Genomic DNA, 20,996 nt, shown 5'->3' on the forward strand with positions numbered 1-20,996 from the left:
CTCCCTTTTTTCACCTTCTAGCAATCAGCTGCTTCAATCCTAAATATGCATTCTTTGAGAGGCCAACACATTACAGCTAAAGTCAGTGCAGTGGGATTCCTCAGTCCTCTATTTTGATTGTTCTCAAATCCTCCCTATACATGCATACAGATTAGGGGGTAATGAGCAGAGTTGGGTACACAGAAAGTGCTTGAGTCTTGTGAATTCACTTTTTATAAAGAATACTACACAGCACATTCAAGTGAAGAAAACAAAACACACTTCATTAAGGCCAGAATTCAACAGTTTGTATTATTCTATTTATCTGGATTCCTAGAAAGGAACTTTAGGCCCAATTTGGGAAGACTTTTAAGCACATAATGTAATATTTTGAATTACAAAACCACTTACGATTAGTTTGCAGCTCTTAAACACATGCTAAGATGTTTTGTTGAATAAAAGTGACTTTCCTGAACTAGAGAATAATTCTGATAAGAGTATTGTTACACTGTATTAATGGCATTAACTTGCTCTGTTCTGGTTTTAATTGTTTTGGTCATTCTTTTTTCTTTGTCTTTCTTTCTTTTTTTTGCAAGGATGAGGAAATTTTGGAGGAAAATACATAATCGTTATAAACACAATTGTGTTTTTGTTGAGGCTCATCCTTTAAAATGTGATCTGAAAAAGAGAAATATTTACCACTGAGAATTTCTGCATCTCAAAATAATGACACAACCTTATGCTGTGTGTGTGCGTGTGCGTGCGTGTGTGAATATAATTGATTTGCGGAAAAACTATCTGGATAAAAAGTGTTATGTAACATTAATCCACACAGCTATCATGTGGAAGTAACTTCAAAATATACCAGAACAATTGAAAAATATAGTAGAAAAGATGAATTGAAATGTCCCTACATTGCCTTTCAAATATACAGCATTAGTCTGAGTAGATCAAATTGGATTGTAGTGCAATTTCAATCCACTCTGGCTTCCCACACTTAGGTTGTAAAGACTGTAATGAAATAAATAAATAAATAGATACATTTAGGGAATTGCAGGAGAGTGTTTACAATGCTGGCTTTCAGGTTAATCTGGGCAAACTAAAAGGAAAGAATTTCTTTCTTACTGCAGTTGTTTCCTAAAATCCAGCTGTGCCAAAGAGAGATACTGAAACAAATGAATAAAATTTTATTGGTTTGAAAAATATCGGTGCCCATGAAAAATGCATATTCCCTTCACAGTTTGAAAGGGAAAACCAGACTTACCATCATGTCTAAAGGCCTCTGAGAAGTGATAGAGGTTTGTTGGTGGGTGGTACTGTTGTGCTGCTCCTCTCCAGCTTGGTGAAGATATGCTTCCTAATGAAGGGCTGCTTGACCGTGGTCGGCTCTTAGAACTAAATGAGGCTGAAGATGAACCACCAGCTCTAATTCTTAGGATAGCAGCATATGAAGTAGGGAGGCCTGGAACGGCTTCTGAATAGTCTGTAAAAGAAGCATTGAAGTCTGAGTAGAAGCTAAGTAAAAAAAAAAAAAGAAGAAGAAGAAAAAAAAAGAAGCATCAAAAAGCAACTTCCCCCCCCATATAATGTTTTAACCATGCAGTGCAAATCTAGGAGGAAAAAACAGAATATCACTAACATCTAAATAACAGGAAACATAGCAAGCAAACAAGAAACACAACCAAAAATCTTGGCTCATGCAGAGTTTTGACCTGAAAAGGGACAAGTGCCAAAGACTCCAGCAAGTTCACAGAGAACTTGTTGTTGCTATTGATTTTACTTGGAAGATGATCATATAATATACAGATGGGCGACAATATAAAACTATAAAATAGGAAATTCCACCTACAAGGGTGTGAGACAGCAGACGTTTTTTGAGGTGTTTATTAAATAGCTAACTGTGATGTCCTTCTCAGTTCAGTCATCAGGTCTAGACTCTGTGACCTACTCATCTATTTCATTAATGGGAGTCAAATAACCATCCCAGGATGCCAAGACACTATATTTCATTTTCATTTATCTGTCCGCTAAATGCTCACTTCTCACATAAAGCCCAGAAACACCGACCCAGGTGAAAGGCCTTCCTCACTGTAGATTACTTTACAAATTAAGGACTTTGTTACATGCTACACTGAGCTGCACAAATGTTGCTCAGTGTTATTGCTAGTTCGAGTGTAAAGCAGTCACAGTTCAGGCCAGTAGGAGCCTGGTAGACCGAAAGGTAAGAATCCCTCCCCCCTCCTGCCCCCCCGCCCCCCATTCCAGGCTCCCCCACTCCTCTTCAGGGTCCTGTCCTCTCCACCTCCCACCCCAAACCCCTTTGCCCTGATTACTTGTGGCTGTGTATATACAAGCAATTCTGTCTATCCCAGAGGAGCAGGCAGGGAAGGCTTAACCTGCTTGCCCAGCACTGCCACTGCTTCAGGTTTTCTGCTCTTCTATGAGCTGAGCCCTGCCCAGAGAGCAGCAGCAGGACAGGCTACTTAACCCTACCCTGCCTACTTCCCCAAAACACATAGTGGAAGTGGGGGTCAGGGGGCAGTGAAATGAGTCTGGGGTGCTGGGGAGGGTGTGGGGGAGGGCAATGGGCCTGATCCTGGGGAGGGGGCAGTGGGTAGTGTGTTTACACCCAGAGTGGCTACACCTTAGTATAAACACACTACCCACTTCCTCTTTCCCAAGGGCCTGGATCAGGCCCACTGTTCTCCCCACAGCCTCCCCAGCACCACAGACCCTGCTCACTGCCACCCTAAGCCTAGAGCTGCCACGCCTTAGTGTAACACGAGGTGGGTAACCCAGAGCAGAAATAATCTTGCCCTGGAATAGTGTAACTTTGAGCTGCATAATGAATGTTTAAAACCAGTTTCAGTTGTTAATATGTGGACGATGCAGGGGTGAAGAACTTTAGAAGCCACTCAAAATTACCATATAACAATACCCTGAGTGATTTAGTTCAGAAGAACCAAGCATGCATGCCTCAGGTTACTTCTTTGGTCACTATCAATGCCTCTTTTTATCTGTTTCTTGTACAATGACAAATACAACAGAAATAAATAAATTAATTAAAAATGCTAATATAAAAATATACTTAGAAACTCATTCTGCAGCAGATAGCACTCCCACTGAAATCAATAGCTTCCCAAACACTGCAAATGGAGCACCGAAGTCTTGGATAATTGAGAAGCCCCTAGATCACTTTAAAATAAACCCTGTGATTTATTTTATTCATCATCCCTCAATGATGTAATGACTTGTTCACTTGGATAAGAGGAGCTTTTAGTATCAAAAGGCCATTATTATGGTAGCTTTATGCTAGTATGTATTTAAAACAGGACTCGCTTGTGAACCCAGGTCTTGTGGCACCAAGAATGAAAAAATGAAAAGCTTAGACTGTCTGCTACAAAAACAAACAAATAAATAAATAAAATGGTTAGGGGGAGGTGAATGACTAAAAATCTCTAAAGTTGTCATTATCGACTGTGAAGCTTTTTGATCTCTCTTTGGAGAGAGAGCTTATGCATGACTTATCATAATTGTTGTATTAGAACCATAAGATTAGAAGAGAAGTCGAGGCTCATCTAGTCCAGGGGTAATCAAAGTACAGTTTACAGAGCTGTGTCATCTAGTTTGTGGGCTCCCCATGGCTCCTTCTGCTAAGTTTCTGGCCCTGTGCAGAGCTCCACAAGCCAGATGACACAGCTCTACACACTAGACTAGACCCACACATGGACTAGGCACATGGCCTGAACCAATGCAATGGCTGCATGTGTCAGTTCTGGCCTGTGAATGAACCCCAGAGTGGCCCCATGCCCACAGACTGAACCTCTAGCCCACAGACCGGCCCCATGCCATTCATCGAGCCCAGGTATGCATTTTATTTCATATTTATACAGCTTCTGACAAGGAACTCTGATATTCTTTTTGAATTCCAATGCATGGTACCCATGATAAGATGTTGAAAGATCCAGTCTATCTACCTTTGCTTTAGAAGTTAAGGATTGGAAAAAGCAGATCAATTGTATCTGAAAATACCCATCTTACTAGTAAACAGCTTAAATAGATTATGTGGAGAAAGTGTCTTGCTTAAAATTGGGATTTAAATGCAAGTTTTGACATGCAAGGGTCTAAGGCAGTATAAAGCACACATCAGGAGAATTCAGTCTTGAGGTAGTTTTTCATTTTGGTCTCTCAAACTATCTATTTCTTAACATAATCATTACCTTGATTTATAGCATTATCTTTCCTGACTTATAAAGTGGGAAAAAATAGAAATACTCCATGCTACGTTGTTAAAAATTAAGATGAAATATGAGAATAATGCATATACAATTTTTTTTAACATTGCCACTGGAATACTAATAGAAACATAATGTTGTTTTCTTTACAACAGAAGATCTTTCATTGCTTCCTGATAAAACCATAACATATTTTAACAAGATCTGCACTGTCCCAAAAGGTATAGAGATATGGAACAATTTAACATCTACCTGGAACTGGAGACTAAACAAATGCTATCTTGAAATACATCTTTTTTATAATGTCTACTGTCATTAATTCTTTTGAAATTAAAGCAACAGTGTCAGGTTCCCAAGATTATGGAATAGTAGCATTCATTTCACAGTTAAGGTGGAAACTAACTGCCCTTTTTAGGACAAGTTTTTAAAACCTCTTAAGTTTCTCCAATAGAAATCAATCTCCCTGAAGTTTCATATGCTACAGATCTTCACAAGGAAATTTGAAAAAGGGGGTTGCTATTTGGGAAAATTCTGTCCCACCACTATCAATGGAAGTTCTGGTTTACTTTTCTTTCTGGCTTATTGTATCCCCTGAAATAGATCGACCTCGAAAACAGAAGGCATATTAGCTATGTACTTTGATTACAATGGACTAAGACAAATGGTTGTGTGAGAAATTTCAAACTTCAAATTTGAAATGAAGTAATTGGAGAAACCTGCATAAACACAATTGGGAGAAAAATAAGATCCATTTTTTCACCTGGTGCTCCATCCCCTTGAAACTCTTTCCCAGTGGGGCTGGTATAAATACAATATTGTCCTCTTAGAAAAATGAAGCACAGCAGTCAGCTCTCACAGAAAAAAGGGATGAAGGATGCTATAAGTCATGGTCATCCATAAGCTTCATGGATAGAGAACTTTGTTATAACATAAGAAATGGGGTCCCAACCACTTGAGAATACATAGGACATGACTCTAAAGTCATGAATATTACAGTTCTGATCAGGCAGATGCCTTTTAGCGCAGGTTCCTCATTGAATGAATGGGAGAACCATCTGATTCTAAAACCAATTGTGCTTGCAGGGGTGCACTAGCTCTCCACTGGGAAAGTAGGAAAACGATATATCTACACAGACGGTGCACCTACATGAGCTTTTTAGTGTACAGTAGACTAATGAGCCATGTAGTAAATGTCTTGGCATCTACCCACATGCACCCCAATTAGGCCAGAGTAAACAAATTTACTCTGCAGCAGGATAATACTTATAAATATAGTGGAATAAAAAATCATCTCAGCAGTGCATGTGTAGATGCTGCCCTGGCTGGCTGCGGCATGAAGGTACCTCAGTGCAGGGGCTGCCTGCCAGCTAGCCCCATGCTGAAGTGCCCTCGTGCCCCAGCACAGTGAGCCAGGGAGAGTAGCTGGGACCCCCTGGGTCCCCTGCCTGCCAGGGCTGCTTCAATTTGGCTCAACATACTGCAGTCCCACTCACATGTTCAAACAGCAATAAACTCCAGAGTTTATTGCCTTGCAATATTTGCACATGTAGATGCTCCCAGACATAGTAGAATGCCTCCTTGTGCCTATTTGCATTAACATGGAAAAGTAAAGGCTAAGCAAAGGATGCCTTAATATGGAAGTAGAATTTAGGTCTATTCCTTTAGAGTATAGAAATAGAACTCACTCCTGGTCAGAGCTCCCTAGAAATAAAAACCCTGAAGTTGATCATCTTTGTCCTTAACGTGCAGTTACAGAGAAAGAACTGACAAGGGCTGTATAGCAGCAGTTCTCATGGACCATGTCATGTGGATCACAATTATGTTATGCTCCTTTTCTAATTATTTTAGAACGGTCAACCTAGCAAAGTGGCTTTAAAAAAAGAGAGGCTATGGATATGCTTTTAGAGTAAAAGCTCAGATTTTCATTTGTCCATGCATTGTCTTTTCTCTAACTAAAAATGTCTTAAATCCATACAGTGTTACATGATTAAAAGTGAATGAACAAAACACATCCATTTACATTTGCCAAGTAAAAAAATAGGAAGCATGTAGCATGTTTCCCTAGTGGAATACAACCCAAATAAACCACATTGAATATTCTGAACTGTTTTAAAATTACTGCATTTCTGACTGAACCCCACTGAGATCAACAACTGCCAGATACAATGACTAGAAGACAAAAAATGCTTCTGATCAGGTTTTGTTGAGAAAAATGTGGGTCTATCAGAGGTACAGCCATCACAACATGGCTTGCATTAATGCATCTTAATTAGCTATCTAAAAAATCAAAGGAGATATTTGATAGCATCCAGAGCTAAACTATGGCTATTCCTATCAGAGGAATTGGACTGAAAAGACTAAAGACCTCTTTAGCTGTGTAGTCCATTTTCCATGTGAATAGAACATTTTTTTTACAGTGTATTCCCCAGTTCTCTGCCCATTCTAGTTCTAAAAGACTCAAATGATGTTTCCCCCACTTCCCTTGGTAGACTACTGAACAGTCTATCAAATCTCAAGGCTGGGAAGTTTTACCTGATGGTCACAATCATTCTTTATTGTATGGCTAATCAACTTTCTTACTTCCTATATTAAGTTCCTAACTTCCATGTTACATGCTAAGTGTAAAATTTCTGAACCTAAATATCAGAAGTCAGATGGCTAAAATCAAGGTTTAGCTACCTAATAAATGATCATAACTGGAGATAATAAGCACCCAAAACTCTCACTAACTACTGCTAGAATTGTGAATATTCAGGCTCTTTGAAAATCAGAACCTGAATCAAAACTTGTTGGTACAGGCACAGCTGACATCTCCAAGTGAAATGCAACTTTTTCCTGACTTCTACAGCATGTTTACATCCCTCTGAAATGCTAGAATTTAAAGCAATATTGCCATGGTACAATGTAGGAAGCTACTCTGCAAAATTGAATTCAACAACCCTGAACTACAAAGTAGTTTTGACAATTTATTTTTATTGAAACTGTATTTCTACACAGCTTGCTAAAGTGAACTTGTCCTGTATGGCCTCATCAGTTTAGGAATGTTTTTCTATCTTAATACCTCACCTTAAAAGGAAACCCCTTCCCCCTCTACCCCCAAAATATTCACACACCTCTAAAACAATTAAGAATTGTATAATGCAATTACATGGGAAATGCCAAGCACTGGGGCAAGTCTAGCATTTAAAGAACAAAACAAAAAAAAATGAGGTCTACTGGCACAGATCTAAAGAACTATGGGGTGGGGGAAGAGGCGTGAAAGGTTTTGTGTCTGTGACAATGCGCAAACAAGAAATTCACATTATGCCATGGAGATGAGATCTCTATTAATGGCCATACATAGCAATCTGGTTTTTCATCTTTCATAGTGTAATTGCTCTCTTTGGTGAGGATAAATGTTAACTGTACAATTTTATGCTTAATTGTAGTGGCTTTATTGGCCTCCTGAAGATTATGTCCATCTATATCTATACATCTGTATCTATCTATATTTTTATATACAAGTATCTATATATATCTATATCTATGAATATCTGACTGAAGCCTTTCATGTAAAGAATGTTTAGAAATGGTTAAATTTTACTTAATTTTTTCTTCCTTGTTTACCTAAAGCCTGTAAGTCTGTCCTTTTTGTTGCCAACAGAGAGCAGAATTCTGGTCTTCCCTGAAAGCAAAACCCATTTTCAAATCAAAAACATTTCCCTCCAGAGATTCATACTGCTCAACTGGCCAGTTGTGGTGGCTTAATTACAAAGTATTCTTCACCAGTCCTTTTAAAAACCAAACCAAACCAAACCAAACCAAACCAATGTTTCTCTGATATGGCTTTTATTACACTGCTGACGTGTGAGACCAGGTTTCAGAGGGTTTGGCTGGGATGTAGGTGGCTGGCCCACTGGATAGGGCCTTGTGGAGCAACTATGTAAGCAGTGTGGGGACAGAAGTTACCAGAGCATCAGGTTGGGGTCTGGGTCGGTGGAGTGTGGGACCAAGTTTCAGGGAAGCTGAGACTGGAGGTCCAAGAGGCATAGTCTGAGATGTAAGCTGAGGACTGGAGCCAGGGGTCAAAGAATAGTGCCAAGTTCCAGGGAGATTTCCAGATCAAGGTTCAGGAAGCCAGGCTGAAGCAGGATGCTAGGCAAACCATGGAAAGCAAAGGCGGTGCTGAGTTTTAGGAGAAATCCAAGATCAGAATCAGGAAAAGCCAAAGCTGGGTCAGAAGTCAGGAGAATGATGAATGTGAGGCTTGCTGGAACAAACAGAGACTACATCAAGACATGTCTGCAGCCTGAGAGTGCATGCATTTGTAACAGGAGTGAGTGATGTTTCATCACCATATCTTTTATTAGATCAATTAAACAGTTGTAAAAATTGTTCTTTGCAAGCTTTTGGGTACAAAAACACCCTGCTTCAGGCAGAGACAGAGTTAGAGCTCCAAAAGCTGCTTTAATTAAAGGACCACAGAGTCTCATGAATCAGTATCCCTGTGCTTCAAAACAGCAGCAGGGGTGCTTGAACTAAAGCTCTTCTGGCAAGCCTTAGTTCAAGCACCCTTTCTGCCATTTTGAAGCACGGGAACAATACACAAGATGTGGGGGCTGCAGGCTGCAGGAATGTGGTAATTACCACACACCAACAGATATGATTAATCGAGTCTGTTCTGATGCATTGAAATTACAGCACATTGGAGCAGCATCTCTGCCCATATACAGGCACACAGAGGTACAAAACTTAATGCGCAGTAGCAAAAGTAAGTGCATTAATGAATATGTAGATGTGCCCACTGATAAACTCAAATTCATTAATGGTTTGTGTTTGACAGTTTTCTTTTCTGGGAGTAATTGGGGTTATTTATCTCAAAACCAACTGAAAAAAACACTCTCTCTAGGTTAACAATTCCAGTGATTCACCACCCTCCTAATGAGAAAGTTTTTCTTAATATCTAACCTAAACTTCCCTTGTTGCACCTTGAGACTGTTGCTCCTTGTTCTGTCATCTGCCACCACTGAGAACAATCCAGCTCCATCCTCTTTGGAACCAGCCTTCAGGTTCTTGAAGGTTGTTATCAAATCCCTCCTCATTCTTCTCTACTGCAAACTAAAATAAGCCCCCAGCCTCTCCTCAGCAGTCATATGCCTAACCATTTTTGTTGCACTCCACTGGACTCTCTCCAATTTGTCTACATCCTTTCTGTAGTGGAGGACCCCAAACTGGACACAGTACTCCAGGTGCAGAATCGAGGGGAAGAATCCCTTCCCGCAATCTGATGACAACGCTCCTATTAATGCAGCCCGGTATGCTGTTTGCCTTCTTGGCAGCAATAGCACACTGTTGGCTTATATTCAGCTTATTGCCCGCTGTAACTCCCAGTCCCTTTTCTGCAGAGTTGGTGCTTAGCTATTTGGTCCCAAGCCTATACCAGTAGTGGGGTATTTCTACCCAAAGTGCTGGACTTTGCACTTGCCCTTGTTGAACTTCATTAAATTTCTTTTGGCCCAATCCTCCAATTTGTCTAGGTCACTCTGAATCCTCAGCCTTACCCTCCAGCACGTCTACTAGCTCCAGATTTGTGCCACTGATATTTGTTCCCACACATACCACTGCATGGCTGCTCTGGTGCATGGCAAAGTGACCCAGGTGAGGCAGGGGAGGCTGGAGCCAGCATCTGTACTGGCCCCAGTAGCCTTATCTAGTGCTGGGGGCCTCCCAGGGCAGCAGCAGTACCAAGCCAGCCACTTGGAGGCTGGCCAGCAGCCAGGATGTGGCTTTGGCCAGCCCGCTTCTTTTCTGGAGGCACACTCTGCACTGCGCTTTTTTCAGCAGCATTTTTTTTCACACAGGATCTCTGGTGTCAAAAACTGTTGCCTAACTACTGCTTTGAGCCACCACAAAACATAAGTACGTACTCATCTGGTTGCACCCCATGAGTCAAGAGAGTAGGTCAGAATCCGGAGTTTAAAGGTCTGGAGATTAAGTGGGAGTTTTTTCCTTCATAGGACATTTAAAGGACAGGAAGAACATTTGAAGTAGAGGAGTTCCACACCAGCTCGATCTCATTCCGATTGCCAGGAAAGTCCTCATCTCTTCTGGGCTACAGCAAGTCCAGAAAGGATAGAATTGTCAAAGAATTGTTCTGCAAAGCTTTCACATGTTTCTACTGAGCACTGAAAACTGTAATTACATATATTAAGGCCTCTTGCCATCTTGCAACAAAATTTAATTCATCTTAAATAAATTTTAAAATGAATTAAATTGTGCTCCAAACTCCCACAATAATTTCTTAATGTCTTCATTATGATTTCCATCAGCTAAGTAAGTATGGAATCTTTTCCAGTAACAGTGTTAATAAATTAATTTTAACAGACTGTTGATATCAATTTATTTCTTTCCTCCCCTCAATATTATTTGCTCGGCTATAAGACAAGGGATTTTTTTGTCAATCAGCATGGGGGGAGAAGCCCCATATCTTATATTTTCATACAGGTAAACCTCGTTTATAGTTTCATAGTCTCTAGGGTCGGAAGGGACCTGAGCAGATCATCTAGTCCGAACCCCTGCCATGGCAGGAAAGAGTACTGGGGTCAAACGACCCCAGCAAGGTGTTCATCTAACCTCCTCTTAAACACCCCCAGGGTAGGAGCCTGCACCACTTCTCTTGGAAGCTGGTTCCAGACCATAGCTGCCCTGACTGTGAAGTTGCGCCTCCTGATATCTAACCTAAACCTGCCCTCTGCCAGCTTGTGACCGTTATTCCTGGTCACTCCTGGCGGTGCTCGGGGGAACAGTGACTCCCCCAATGCCTGCTGGTCCCCCCTGACTAGTTTATAACAGGCCACTAGATCGATCCCCCCTCAGCCTTCTCTTTTGGAGGCTGAACAGGTTCAGGTCCCGTAGCCTCTCCTCATAGGGCCTGCCCTGCTGTCCCTTGATCATATGAGTGGCCCTCCTCTGGACCCTCTCCATGCTGTCGACATCCCTCTTGAAGTGTGGTGCCCAGAACTGGATGCAGTACTCCAGCTGCGGCCTGACCAGTGCCGCATAGAGGGGGAGGATCACCTCCTTGGACCTGCTTGAGATGCATCTGTGGATGCATGACAAGGTGTGGTTGGCCTTCCTGACTGCATCCCCACACTGCCGGCCCATCTTTGTCTTGGAGTCAATGATGACTCCAAGATCCTTTTCCGCCTCCGTGTTGACAAGAGGGGAGTTCCCCAACCTGTAGGTATGGTGCCAGTTGTTCCTCCCCAGGTGCATCACTTTGCACTTGTCAGTGTTGAATCCCATCCTATTCTCATCCACCCACCCTTGTAACCTGTCTAGGTCCGATTGTAGTCTGTTGCTTCCTTCTAGCATGCCCACATTCCCCCACATATTAGTGTCATCAGCAGATTTGAACAGCGTGCTTTTTACCCCATCATCCAAATCACTGATGAAGATGTTGAACAGTGCGGGCCCAAGGACCGAGCCCTGGGGGACCCCACTGCCCACGTCCTTCCAGGTTGAGAAGGACCCATCCGCTACCACCCTCTGGGTGCGGCCCTCCAGCCAGTTGGCGACCCATGTGACTGTGTGGGTGTCGACACCACAGTCCCCCAGTTTCTTAATGAGAACGGGGTGAGAGACAGTGTCGAAAGCCTTCCGGAAGTCCAGGAAGACTATGTCCACTGCTACCCCTGCATCTAAGGATTTTGTGATCTGATCATAAAAGGCCACCAGGTTGGTCTGACAGGACCTGCCACTGATGAACCCGTGTTGGTTGCCCCTAAGCATGCAGTCCCCTGCTGGCCCCTCCTGGATGTGTGCCAGAATAATTTTCTCAAAAAGCTTGCCTAGGAGTGAGGTAAGACTAACTGGCTTATAGTTTCCCGGGTCCTCCTTCCTCCCCATTTTGAAGATGGGAACCATGCTGGACCTCTTCCAGTCCTCCGGCACCACACCAGAGCACCACAAATGCTCATAAAGCCATGTCAGGGGTCCTGCAATGACCTCAGCCAATTCCTTTAGTACTCTAGGGTGGAGATCATCTGGACCGGCTGACTTGAATATGTCCAGTCCCTCCAGAAGCTCCCTAACTAGTTTCTCACTAACCCTTGGCCCAGGTGTGCCTCCCCTGAGGCCCAAGGGGGGCCCTGCAGGGAGGTGACTGTTCTGGTCCCTACTTAGGAAGATGGAGGCAAAGAAATCATTAAACGTGTTAGCTTTGTCATCTGGTGTGATGACCAAATTTCCCAACGCGTCCTGCAGGGGCCCCACATTACCCAGAACCTTCTTTTTACCCGCTATGTATTTAAAGAAGGACTTTTTATTGTCCTTAATTTGGGAAGCTAATCCTAATGCCATCTCTGCCTTGGTCTTCCTGACTGCCCCCCTACATCCCCGAGTGACTGCAGTATAGTCATCCCTGGTGATGTCCCCTTCTTTCCACTGGGTATATGCCTCCCTTTTAGCAAGAAGACATTCCTGGATGCTTTTGGTGAGCCATGTAGGCTTGTGTGCCCTCCTGCTCCCTTTGATCCTCGTTGGGATTACCTTCCTTTGGGCTTGGAGGATCATATCCTTAAGGAGCAACCACTCTCCATGGACACCTGGCTCCCCTCCCCTCTGGGACCTCAGCGCTTCTCCAACTATCCTCCTTAGCTCATTGAAGTTTGCCCTCCTGAAATCTAGGGCTGCTACCTTACTGCAGGCCTTTGCCACCTTGCGCTGGATGGTGAATTCCAGCAGGTGATGATCACTGTCGCCCAGGTGGTTGAGCACCCACAGCTCCCTCACCAGGTCATCTCCCATGGCCAGCACTAGGTCCAACAAGGCATCTCCCCTGGTGGGGCTGTGCACCTCCTGGGTTAGATGGAGGTCCTGCACTCTCTCTCAGAACCTACGTGAGTGGTCAGACCTGACTGACTGCTCTTCCCAGCAGATGTCCGGGAAGTTCAGGTCCCCCATGACTACCACATCCTTAGACTTCACTACCTTTGTGAGCTGGCCTAAGAATTCCTGGTGAAGCTCTTCCCCCTGGTTGAGAGGTCTGTAGTAGACCCCCACCGTTAAGTCTCTTTCCCCTCGACTGCCTTGTACTCTAACCCAAAGCACTTCAGAGTGCCCTTCCTCTGACTCGTTAAATACATTACCTATCATTAAACTGATACAAAAGGCACCATGTGCTCAATAATGGAAACCAACTATGAAATAATTAAATGCAGCCAACTGAGCATGAGTATAAAGTACGTGGCCCATATGGGGCAACCCCCCCCCCCCCCCCCACAAAACTAATAGGAAACTACTACAAGGATAAGCTTCTGCAACCCATTTATATAAAACATAGGATAGTGCCCATTGAGCACAGTCCCCCTAAGGAAAGATTATTTTTCAAGTCATGGTGAGCTATTCCACTGAATACATTTCATCTTTATCTTTCCTTCTACAGTGAAGCTGATCTGTGTCTTTGTTTCCCACTTCCAGTGATTCCTGTTTCTTCACCAGCCTTAGGTATGGCAAACATCACTAAACAGGGCCCCAAACACTTCAGCCAGGATCCCTCTCTTGCCCCCTCACTCCACTTGTCACATATGATTATTGTGGCCCCACCATCCATGAGGTGATACCGGACCAAGTTGTCTGAACCTCACCTATATATCAATTTTTGGAGGATCCCAGGACTTACGACAAGAACACCTGGTCCCAGTCATGAGTGATGGGTTAATTAGCACATGGATCCTTTGTGGGGGGTATCTGAAGTACACACACATACTAAGGATTCCTGAGCTGTGAGGTCACCATAGCTTGAAATGCTGTTGACTATTCTGGGCCCAGCACAGTGAACTATTTGGTAAATCATGAGCCTTTTGGCTTTAGAGTAATTGCATGCATTATCTATGTAAGTAGATAAACAAAAATCTGTTTAAAAGTGTGTTACGGATGGAGTACCTGTGCTAAACCTTGCTGCAGTTTCAAAAAAGGTAAAATGCAAATTATTACAGGTATGTTTATTTCAAAGTCAGTATTTTCAATTTTGCCCCTCACTTCCATGTGCTCAGGCACAGCAGGGTCTGAATGTAAGGGGTAGGGAAGGGGCTGCACAGGAAAGATTTTGGTGGGCAGGGGGCAAAGGGGCCACACAGCCCCCTGGCCCCAGATTTATTTTCTTTGCTGCAGCAAGAGGAGGTTGACAAATTCAAGCTGAACTTCCAGTAATTAGATTCTACACCTGGAAAATGATAATAAATGTATACATTTATTATCGGACTAGATGATCTGCTCAGGTCCCTTCCGACCCTAGAAACTATGAAACTAAACTATTTTCCAGGTATAGAATCTAATTATTGTGGGGGAGGGGTTCTCTCATATTCAAGTAAATATGGTAAGTAGGCCAAATGATACCACATTATAGGCATTACAGAATCATGGTAACTCTCCGTTTGAAATCTCAGGGGTTCTTTTTATGTAAAGGAAATGAGAAACTTCTCTGATGTTGTTTGGAAGAAATATGAATCTATAGATTACTAGAAAGATATTCAATCACTGTATTTTATTCCCTTGGCAAACTAAATTTAAACCTGATGTAAAGGAGGAAACATATTGTAGCCAAGATGACAAATAATATCCCATAAATGCAGGTAGATATACTAAACATGTAGCATAAAGAGTGTCTTTTTTTTAAATTTGTCATCCTGGGATTGTACAGAAAGGAATAGTATACAATTAACTGTATTTTATAAATTGACAAAAGTGTTCTCCATTCTCCAAGAGAATTTGAAACACAACTGAATCTATCAACACAACAGCTTGTTGCTCCATTAGATCCCCTACGGTCACCATAGTTTGAAATTTAATGACAATGCACCCTTATGTAAAGCATTCTGACTTTTTAGGTGGCATTTTTTGGAAGTGACAGTTGGTCAGCAGCTAAGACTCAATGACATTTATCAGCTACCTAATTAAAATGTAGTATATCTTATAATACTTGCAAATGTGACCTTCATTTGTGTATTTTTGCTAGCTAGCATGTTTAGTCAAATGTCACTAAGAACTCTAACCTATTTTTTATTGTAACTTTTAATTACATTGTTCCAGTGAAAGTGTTTATCCTTCTATTACTCCAGCTTATAAAATACATATCACTTCACTGTTCGAAATATAGCTAGTAATACTGTATTTTGCCCACTTTATAAAAAGTCAGTTATTTTCTGGCTAATTTGGTACATATTCCGGGCTTTTCACTGAACATTCATTTGTGTGTGTATTTGTATACATATATAGGGAATAATGAGGCAGAGTTATATTAGAATATTAAGAAACTTACTGTTGATATGCTGTGTTAATTATTTTCATGAGTGAGTTAAGCTGTTCCTGAATTAAATTCAAACTCTAGTCAAATTACATTTTCCTGACCAACTGAAATTAAAAAATATCCAGCTGCAGAAAAAAAGACTAAAATAAAAAAAGAAGTAATTAGGGGCTTTTAAAATTTGTCAACTGTGTTGCTCATCATTTAATGTTCCTTTTTAATTCTAGAAGTTCCATATGAGGGCCTCAGAGCTTGAACTCATTTGTCAAAAATACTCATAATAGTAAAGAAGCAGTTAGTCCAACACCACTACTAACCAATCAAAATGTATAAAGCCAAAATAACAGCACACAATCACAGAACTATCAAGACTTTTCCTGGGCCTATCTTCTCTAAAATTTCCAGGGTAACTGGATGGTCTTTTCTGCATATGAAAATAATGGATTCAAGCTCTCGCAGGAGGAAATACATACTCCAGTTGAAAGGTTCTCATGGAAAATGCAGTGACAAGTTTGTTTACTTTTTCTGATCATGAACATGCTACTAGGAGCAGGAAGACAATGGACAAAATTGGGCAGCAGTGACCAGGAGTTGATCAAGATCAGGATCCTAACAAAAGGAATAAAAGAGAGCAGCAGAATATGGACACTGAACTTCAGAAAAGTACAGTTTGACTTACTTAGGAAACTGATGGGCAGGATTCCCAGGGAGGCCAATCTGAGGGTGAAAGAAGTTCAGAAGAGCTTGTTCTATTTTAAAGAAACCTTACTGAGAACACAGGAAAAAACATCCTGATGTTCAGGAAGAATAGCAAATGTGGCAATTGACCAGTGCACCTGGGAAGGAAGAACCAGCACTGTACCTACAGGCTGGGAAACTTCTTTCTCATCAGTACAGAGACAGAAAAGGATCTTGGAGTCATCATTGACTCCAAGATAAACATGGCCCGGCAGTGTGGGGAGGCAGTCAGGAAGGCCAACTGCACCTTGCCATGCATCCACAGATGCATCTCGAGCAGGTCCAAAGACGTGATCCTCCCCCTCTATGCAGCACTGGTCAGGCCGCAGCTGGACTACTGCGTAGTTTTAGGCACTGCACTTCAAGAGGGATGTGGACAATGTGGAGAGGGTCCAGAGGAGGGCCACTTGCATGATCAGGGGGCAGCAGGGCAAACACCTCAAGGAGAGGCTATGGGACTTGAACCTGTTCAGCCTCCACAACAGAAGGCTGAGTGGGGGTCTAGTGGCCTGTTACAAACTAGTCAGAGGGGACCAGCAGGCATTGGGGGAGTCCCTGTTCCCCCAAGCACTACCAGGAGTGACTAGAAATAACAGTCACAAGCTGGCAGATGGTAGATTCAGGCTAGACATCAGGAGGCGCTACTTCACGTTCAGGGTGGCTAGGATCTGTAACCAACTTCCAAGAGAAGTGGTGCAGGCTCCTACCCTGAGGGTCTTTAAGAGGAGGCTGGATGAACATCTTGCTGGGGTCGTTTGACCCCAGTACTTTTTGCTGCAATGGCAGGGGTGGGACTTGATGATCTGCTCAGGTCCCTACTGACTATGAAACTATGAAACAGAACGAGGAGCAATGGTCTCAAGTTGCAGGAAGGGAAGTTTAGGCTGGATATTAGGGAAAAACTCTCTCACTAGAAGGGTGGTGAAGCACTAGGACAGGGTACCTAGAGAGGTGGTAGGATCTCCATCCTTGGAGGTTTTTAAGGTTTAGCTTGATAAAGTCCTGGCTGGGATGATCTCGTTGAGAATGGTCCTGCTTTAAGCAGGGGGTTGGACTAGATGACTTCCTGATGTCCCTTCCAACCCTATTTTTCTATGATTTTATGCTCTCTTTCTGGCAATCATCAGATTTTTATGGGAATTTTAACATTTCCTGTAGAAAAACAATTAAAATCTGAAGGGCTTTCTGGTGAAAACTTTTGGCTAACCACCAGTAAATAGATTCCATTTAAGTAAAGCAAATGATCATTCAGATGAAAATCCTGTTTTCCCTAAAAAAAGCAAACAAAATTTTTTCAACCAAATTGAACAGTTTTCTCAAGTACTCATGTCCTATGTAGATTCATAATTCAAACTCAGCAGTTTAATGCTGTCTTACTAACATCTGTTCAGCAAGCAAACAGAGCTTATTTGAAACATGAGAAAATATCATGAATGCGCTAGAACAAGCCACCTTTAAGAATATTTTTTGGACTTAGATAGCACATTGGCTTTCTTAAACAAAGACATGCATAACGCTTTGAAAATTTACAACACTTTTTAAAAGAAAGTATGGAATAGTGTTTCCAGATGATTATGACCAACAGTATCAACAATGATTAAGTATTATATTTACTTTGAAATCTTAAATGTAACTGTGATTATTGGATAGAGGGAAATTATTTATATAGAAGATATAAAAAATCTCTGATATAATGAATCACTAATTCCGTTCCTCCTAGGAAACCATTTCTGATTCCATCTTAGTTTCACTTCATACATGTTAGATGGCAAATAAATAACTCAATATATGCGCAATTATTTCCATTGTACAAAGAACTAGTTAATCTTTTATAAAGCAATCATTCACTTTTTTATTAGGAGGGAATATAAATAAAACATTGTTATGATGAAGAGAATTAAAATACCATTATACTAGAAAAGCTCTTTCCAATGACTTTTGTACTATAAAGTATTTTGCCAAAATAAGTTGTTTAGTATTTACTGCATTAAATCTTATTACCTAGTTTTTATTCAATTGCAACTAGTTAAAGGTACATTGTCTATTTTTCTTGACTCACTGTAGGTTTTACAGAAGTCACTCACACTCTGTTAGGAAAAGTCACAAAAACTAGAGATACCAAACAATCAGGATTATGATAAGCATTATGTAGATGCAGGGATATAAATAATTCTTTATAAATAGGGACCTACCAAAGTCGTGGCAGAAGTGGGCTGAATGGCAGCTCCTTTAATCTTTAAGGTTCCCCTGTACACCCCCTCCACCCCTTGCCAGCAGGAAAGTGAAACCTGATCAGCAGGGAAGTGAAAACTACGGTTTTAAATATGACATTGCTTTTGCCTCCCAGCTAGTCAGCAGGAAGGAGCAGGGCCTCTGGCGCCCCTCAGTCAATCACCAATGGGGAGGTGTGCACAGGGAAACCTGAAAATTTAAAGAAGATGCCACACAGCCCACTTCCACCTTGAATTTGGTAGGTCCCTATCTATCTATCTATCTATCTATATATAAAGTGCTTAGTCCATCTGTCTGTCTGTACACAACGCTCTTTAAATGCGAATAGCTTGAAAAAAAGGAAGTGATAGAACATTTGTGTCTTCAGAGATATTTCTTTGCTAAACCTTAGCATTTGTTTAGTGACCATGTCAGGATGATCCCAACTTCCAGAATTAGGAAAAAAGTCAGGGGCCAGGGATGTTTCTACTGAGCTCCTCCTGGGAGGGCACCAGGAGCCCAGCATGGCAAGGGGGGGAGAGGGAGGGGCCAGCTGAGAAAAACCAGGAGCTGGGCAGAGGCACAAGGCAGTAGGTGAGCAGCAGCAACTCCATCCCGAGCCTTGACCAGGGAAGGAGCTGCCTGGGGGTGGTGCGAAGGAAGCTCCAGGGTGTGGGTGGCTGTTGCGAGGCATGGAGCTCACCTGCCCCTTGCCCTTGCCCAGCAAAGAGGTGTGCAGACAGTGACTGGGCAGCAGCATGGACAGGTCTGCCATCCAGGCTGCTGAACAAGAGCAAGTGCAGGAAGGGAATGGTATCTTCAAATGTTCAGCTCAGTTTATTTAAGTTGTATAAATATTTAATTTATTTAATAAGTATAAAAAGGAAAATCTGTTTGTTTTAGTTATTGAAAATCATCTGTCACTCTTGACGAGCAATTTGCTAGTTTATAAATAAGCCTTCTGAAAAGTTCATCATGCTGGGGTGTAAAAAGGTTGACAAACACTGGCTTAAAATGCTAGGTGTGGCTGATTCATTATTGTTCTGTGGCTCCTTTATGTCAGATAGTTTTATGTAAAGGTATTTTCAGACACACATAAGTTTTCCCTGGAAAGTGCACTGACAGTAGACTTCTACACCCAGCTGTTGAGCTAGGTGGGCCATGTGCATTCTGCCAGTGCACCAGTCTTTAGTGCTGGAAGATGGAAGGGAAACAGATGGGGACATACCTATGCCAGGAAAAGAGGAATCAGGGCCTCAGACAACCATGGAGTTGATAAACTTCTGAGTATTGCTGGGGCGGGGGGAAGCCTACAAAGGTTTTCATTAGAACTCATCACTGTCAAAGTGGTATCGAGGAACCCAAATGTGTGTATTTGTCTGTGAAGCCAAGTTATTGGCATCTCTCTAAATATTTAACTAGAATTTGATTTGTTATACTGCAGAGAAATGATTTCAGAAATAGCCAGAATAACTTTTACCAGAAAAATAAAATCTTGACAAATACTTCCTGCTCTAAGTCAGTGGTTCTCAACCTTTTTAGACCAAAGGCACCCTCCATAACTTATGTGAACCGAGCGGCACCCCATTTTAAAAAAAATGTATTTTTTATAAAATACAGTGCATACCTTCTTGTAGATGGGCTGCACGATGGGGGCAGAGAAGGCAACCAGGCAGAGGGAGTGTGAGCCTGACTTATCTGCTTATCTTCTCACACCTCACTTATCTCCTCCCACTTTCTGAGATACCCTTCAAAGGATCTTGGAGAACACCAGGATGCCCCAGCACCCTGATTGAGAATAACTTCTTTATGTGATACCCATGTTATCAGTCTCCTCAACATCTGAACAGAATATTGACAATGGATACAAAATTCCTCTATCTGTTTCTAGAAGTGGTCCTGCCATATAAGGGCTCATGGTAATGAGAGTGGTGAAGCTTGGATGGCTACTTCTGTTACCAGTAGCATAACTAGGGCAGAGAAAGCTGGGCACCAGTCCCAGGACCTGATTTAAAGGGGTACCAAACAGCATATAGCACTCTGTACCACAGCACTCTGCTCTCTGCTCTCCAGTCACAGCACCGGGCACTCAATAGCATCTCTGCAGAGTACCAAAATTATTAGCTATGTCTCTGGCTGTTACAATTTGTATGTAGAAAATTTAAGAAGTTTGTTTTTCAGAGTTGTCAATATGGTACTCCTTTGGGATATTACATTCCTTTTACTTAAAAGCAAAACAAAGAAACAGGGCAAGATACAATTTTGGAGAAGGCAAAACAAACAAATAGAAGGCAAAAATGAAGCACGTTGTAGGATAAGCATTTAGAAATTTATGCTACTTGTGTATTTCATTGCTGTCTAAGGTACTGCATTATAAAAATGAACTACAAACCACACCACCTGTACCAATTATGAAGCTGTATTTTCATCTTGATAGTCTAATGACACATAAAACCACTCTGAGTTGATTCAGATGGTTTATGTTATTACTGAAAAGCTTTTAAGTACAGTTTGGTTGAAAGCAATTTGCGAGATTAATTCTTGAACAG

General features: G+C 41.9%; 1 protein-coding gene across 3 annotated transcripts in view; it reads right to left on the minus strand.

The window, feature by feature from the left end:
* CNTN5 (contactin 5) overlaps window positions 1-20,996 on the minus strand; it is a 1,171,322-nt gene that overhangs the window by 498,962 nt on the left and 651,364 nt on the right. For all 3 annotated transcript variants that reach the window (XM_090030265.1, XM_090030258.1, XM_090030254.1), the window contains one exon: window positions 1,244-1,462. In XM_090030265.1, coding sequence (XP_089886391.1) covers window positions 1,244-1,462 — 219 coding nt within the window. The remainder of the gene's footprint in view (window positions 1-1,243; window positions 1,463-20,996) is intronic.

The sequence above is a fragment of the Crocodylus siamensis genome, chromosome 1 (genome assembly GCF_052110815.1).
Source record: "Crocodylus siamensis isolate JL-2025a chromosome 1, ASM5211081v1, whole genome shotgun sequence".
NCBI classification, from domain to species: Eukaryota; Metazoa; Chordata; order Crocodylia; family Crocodylidae; genus Crocodylus; species Crocodylus siamensis.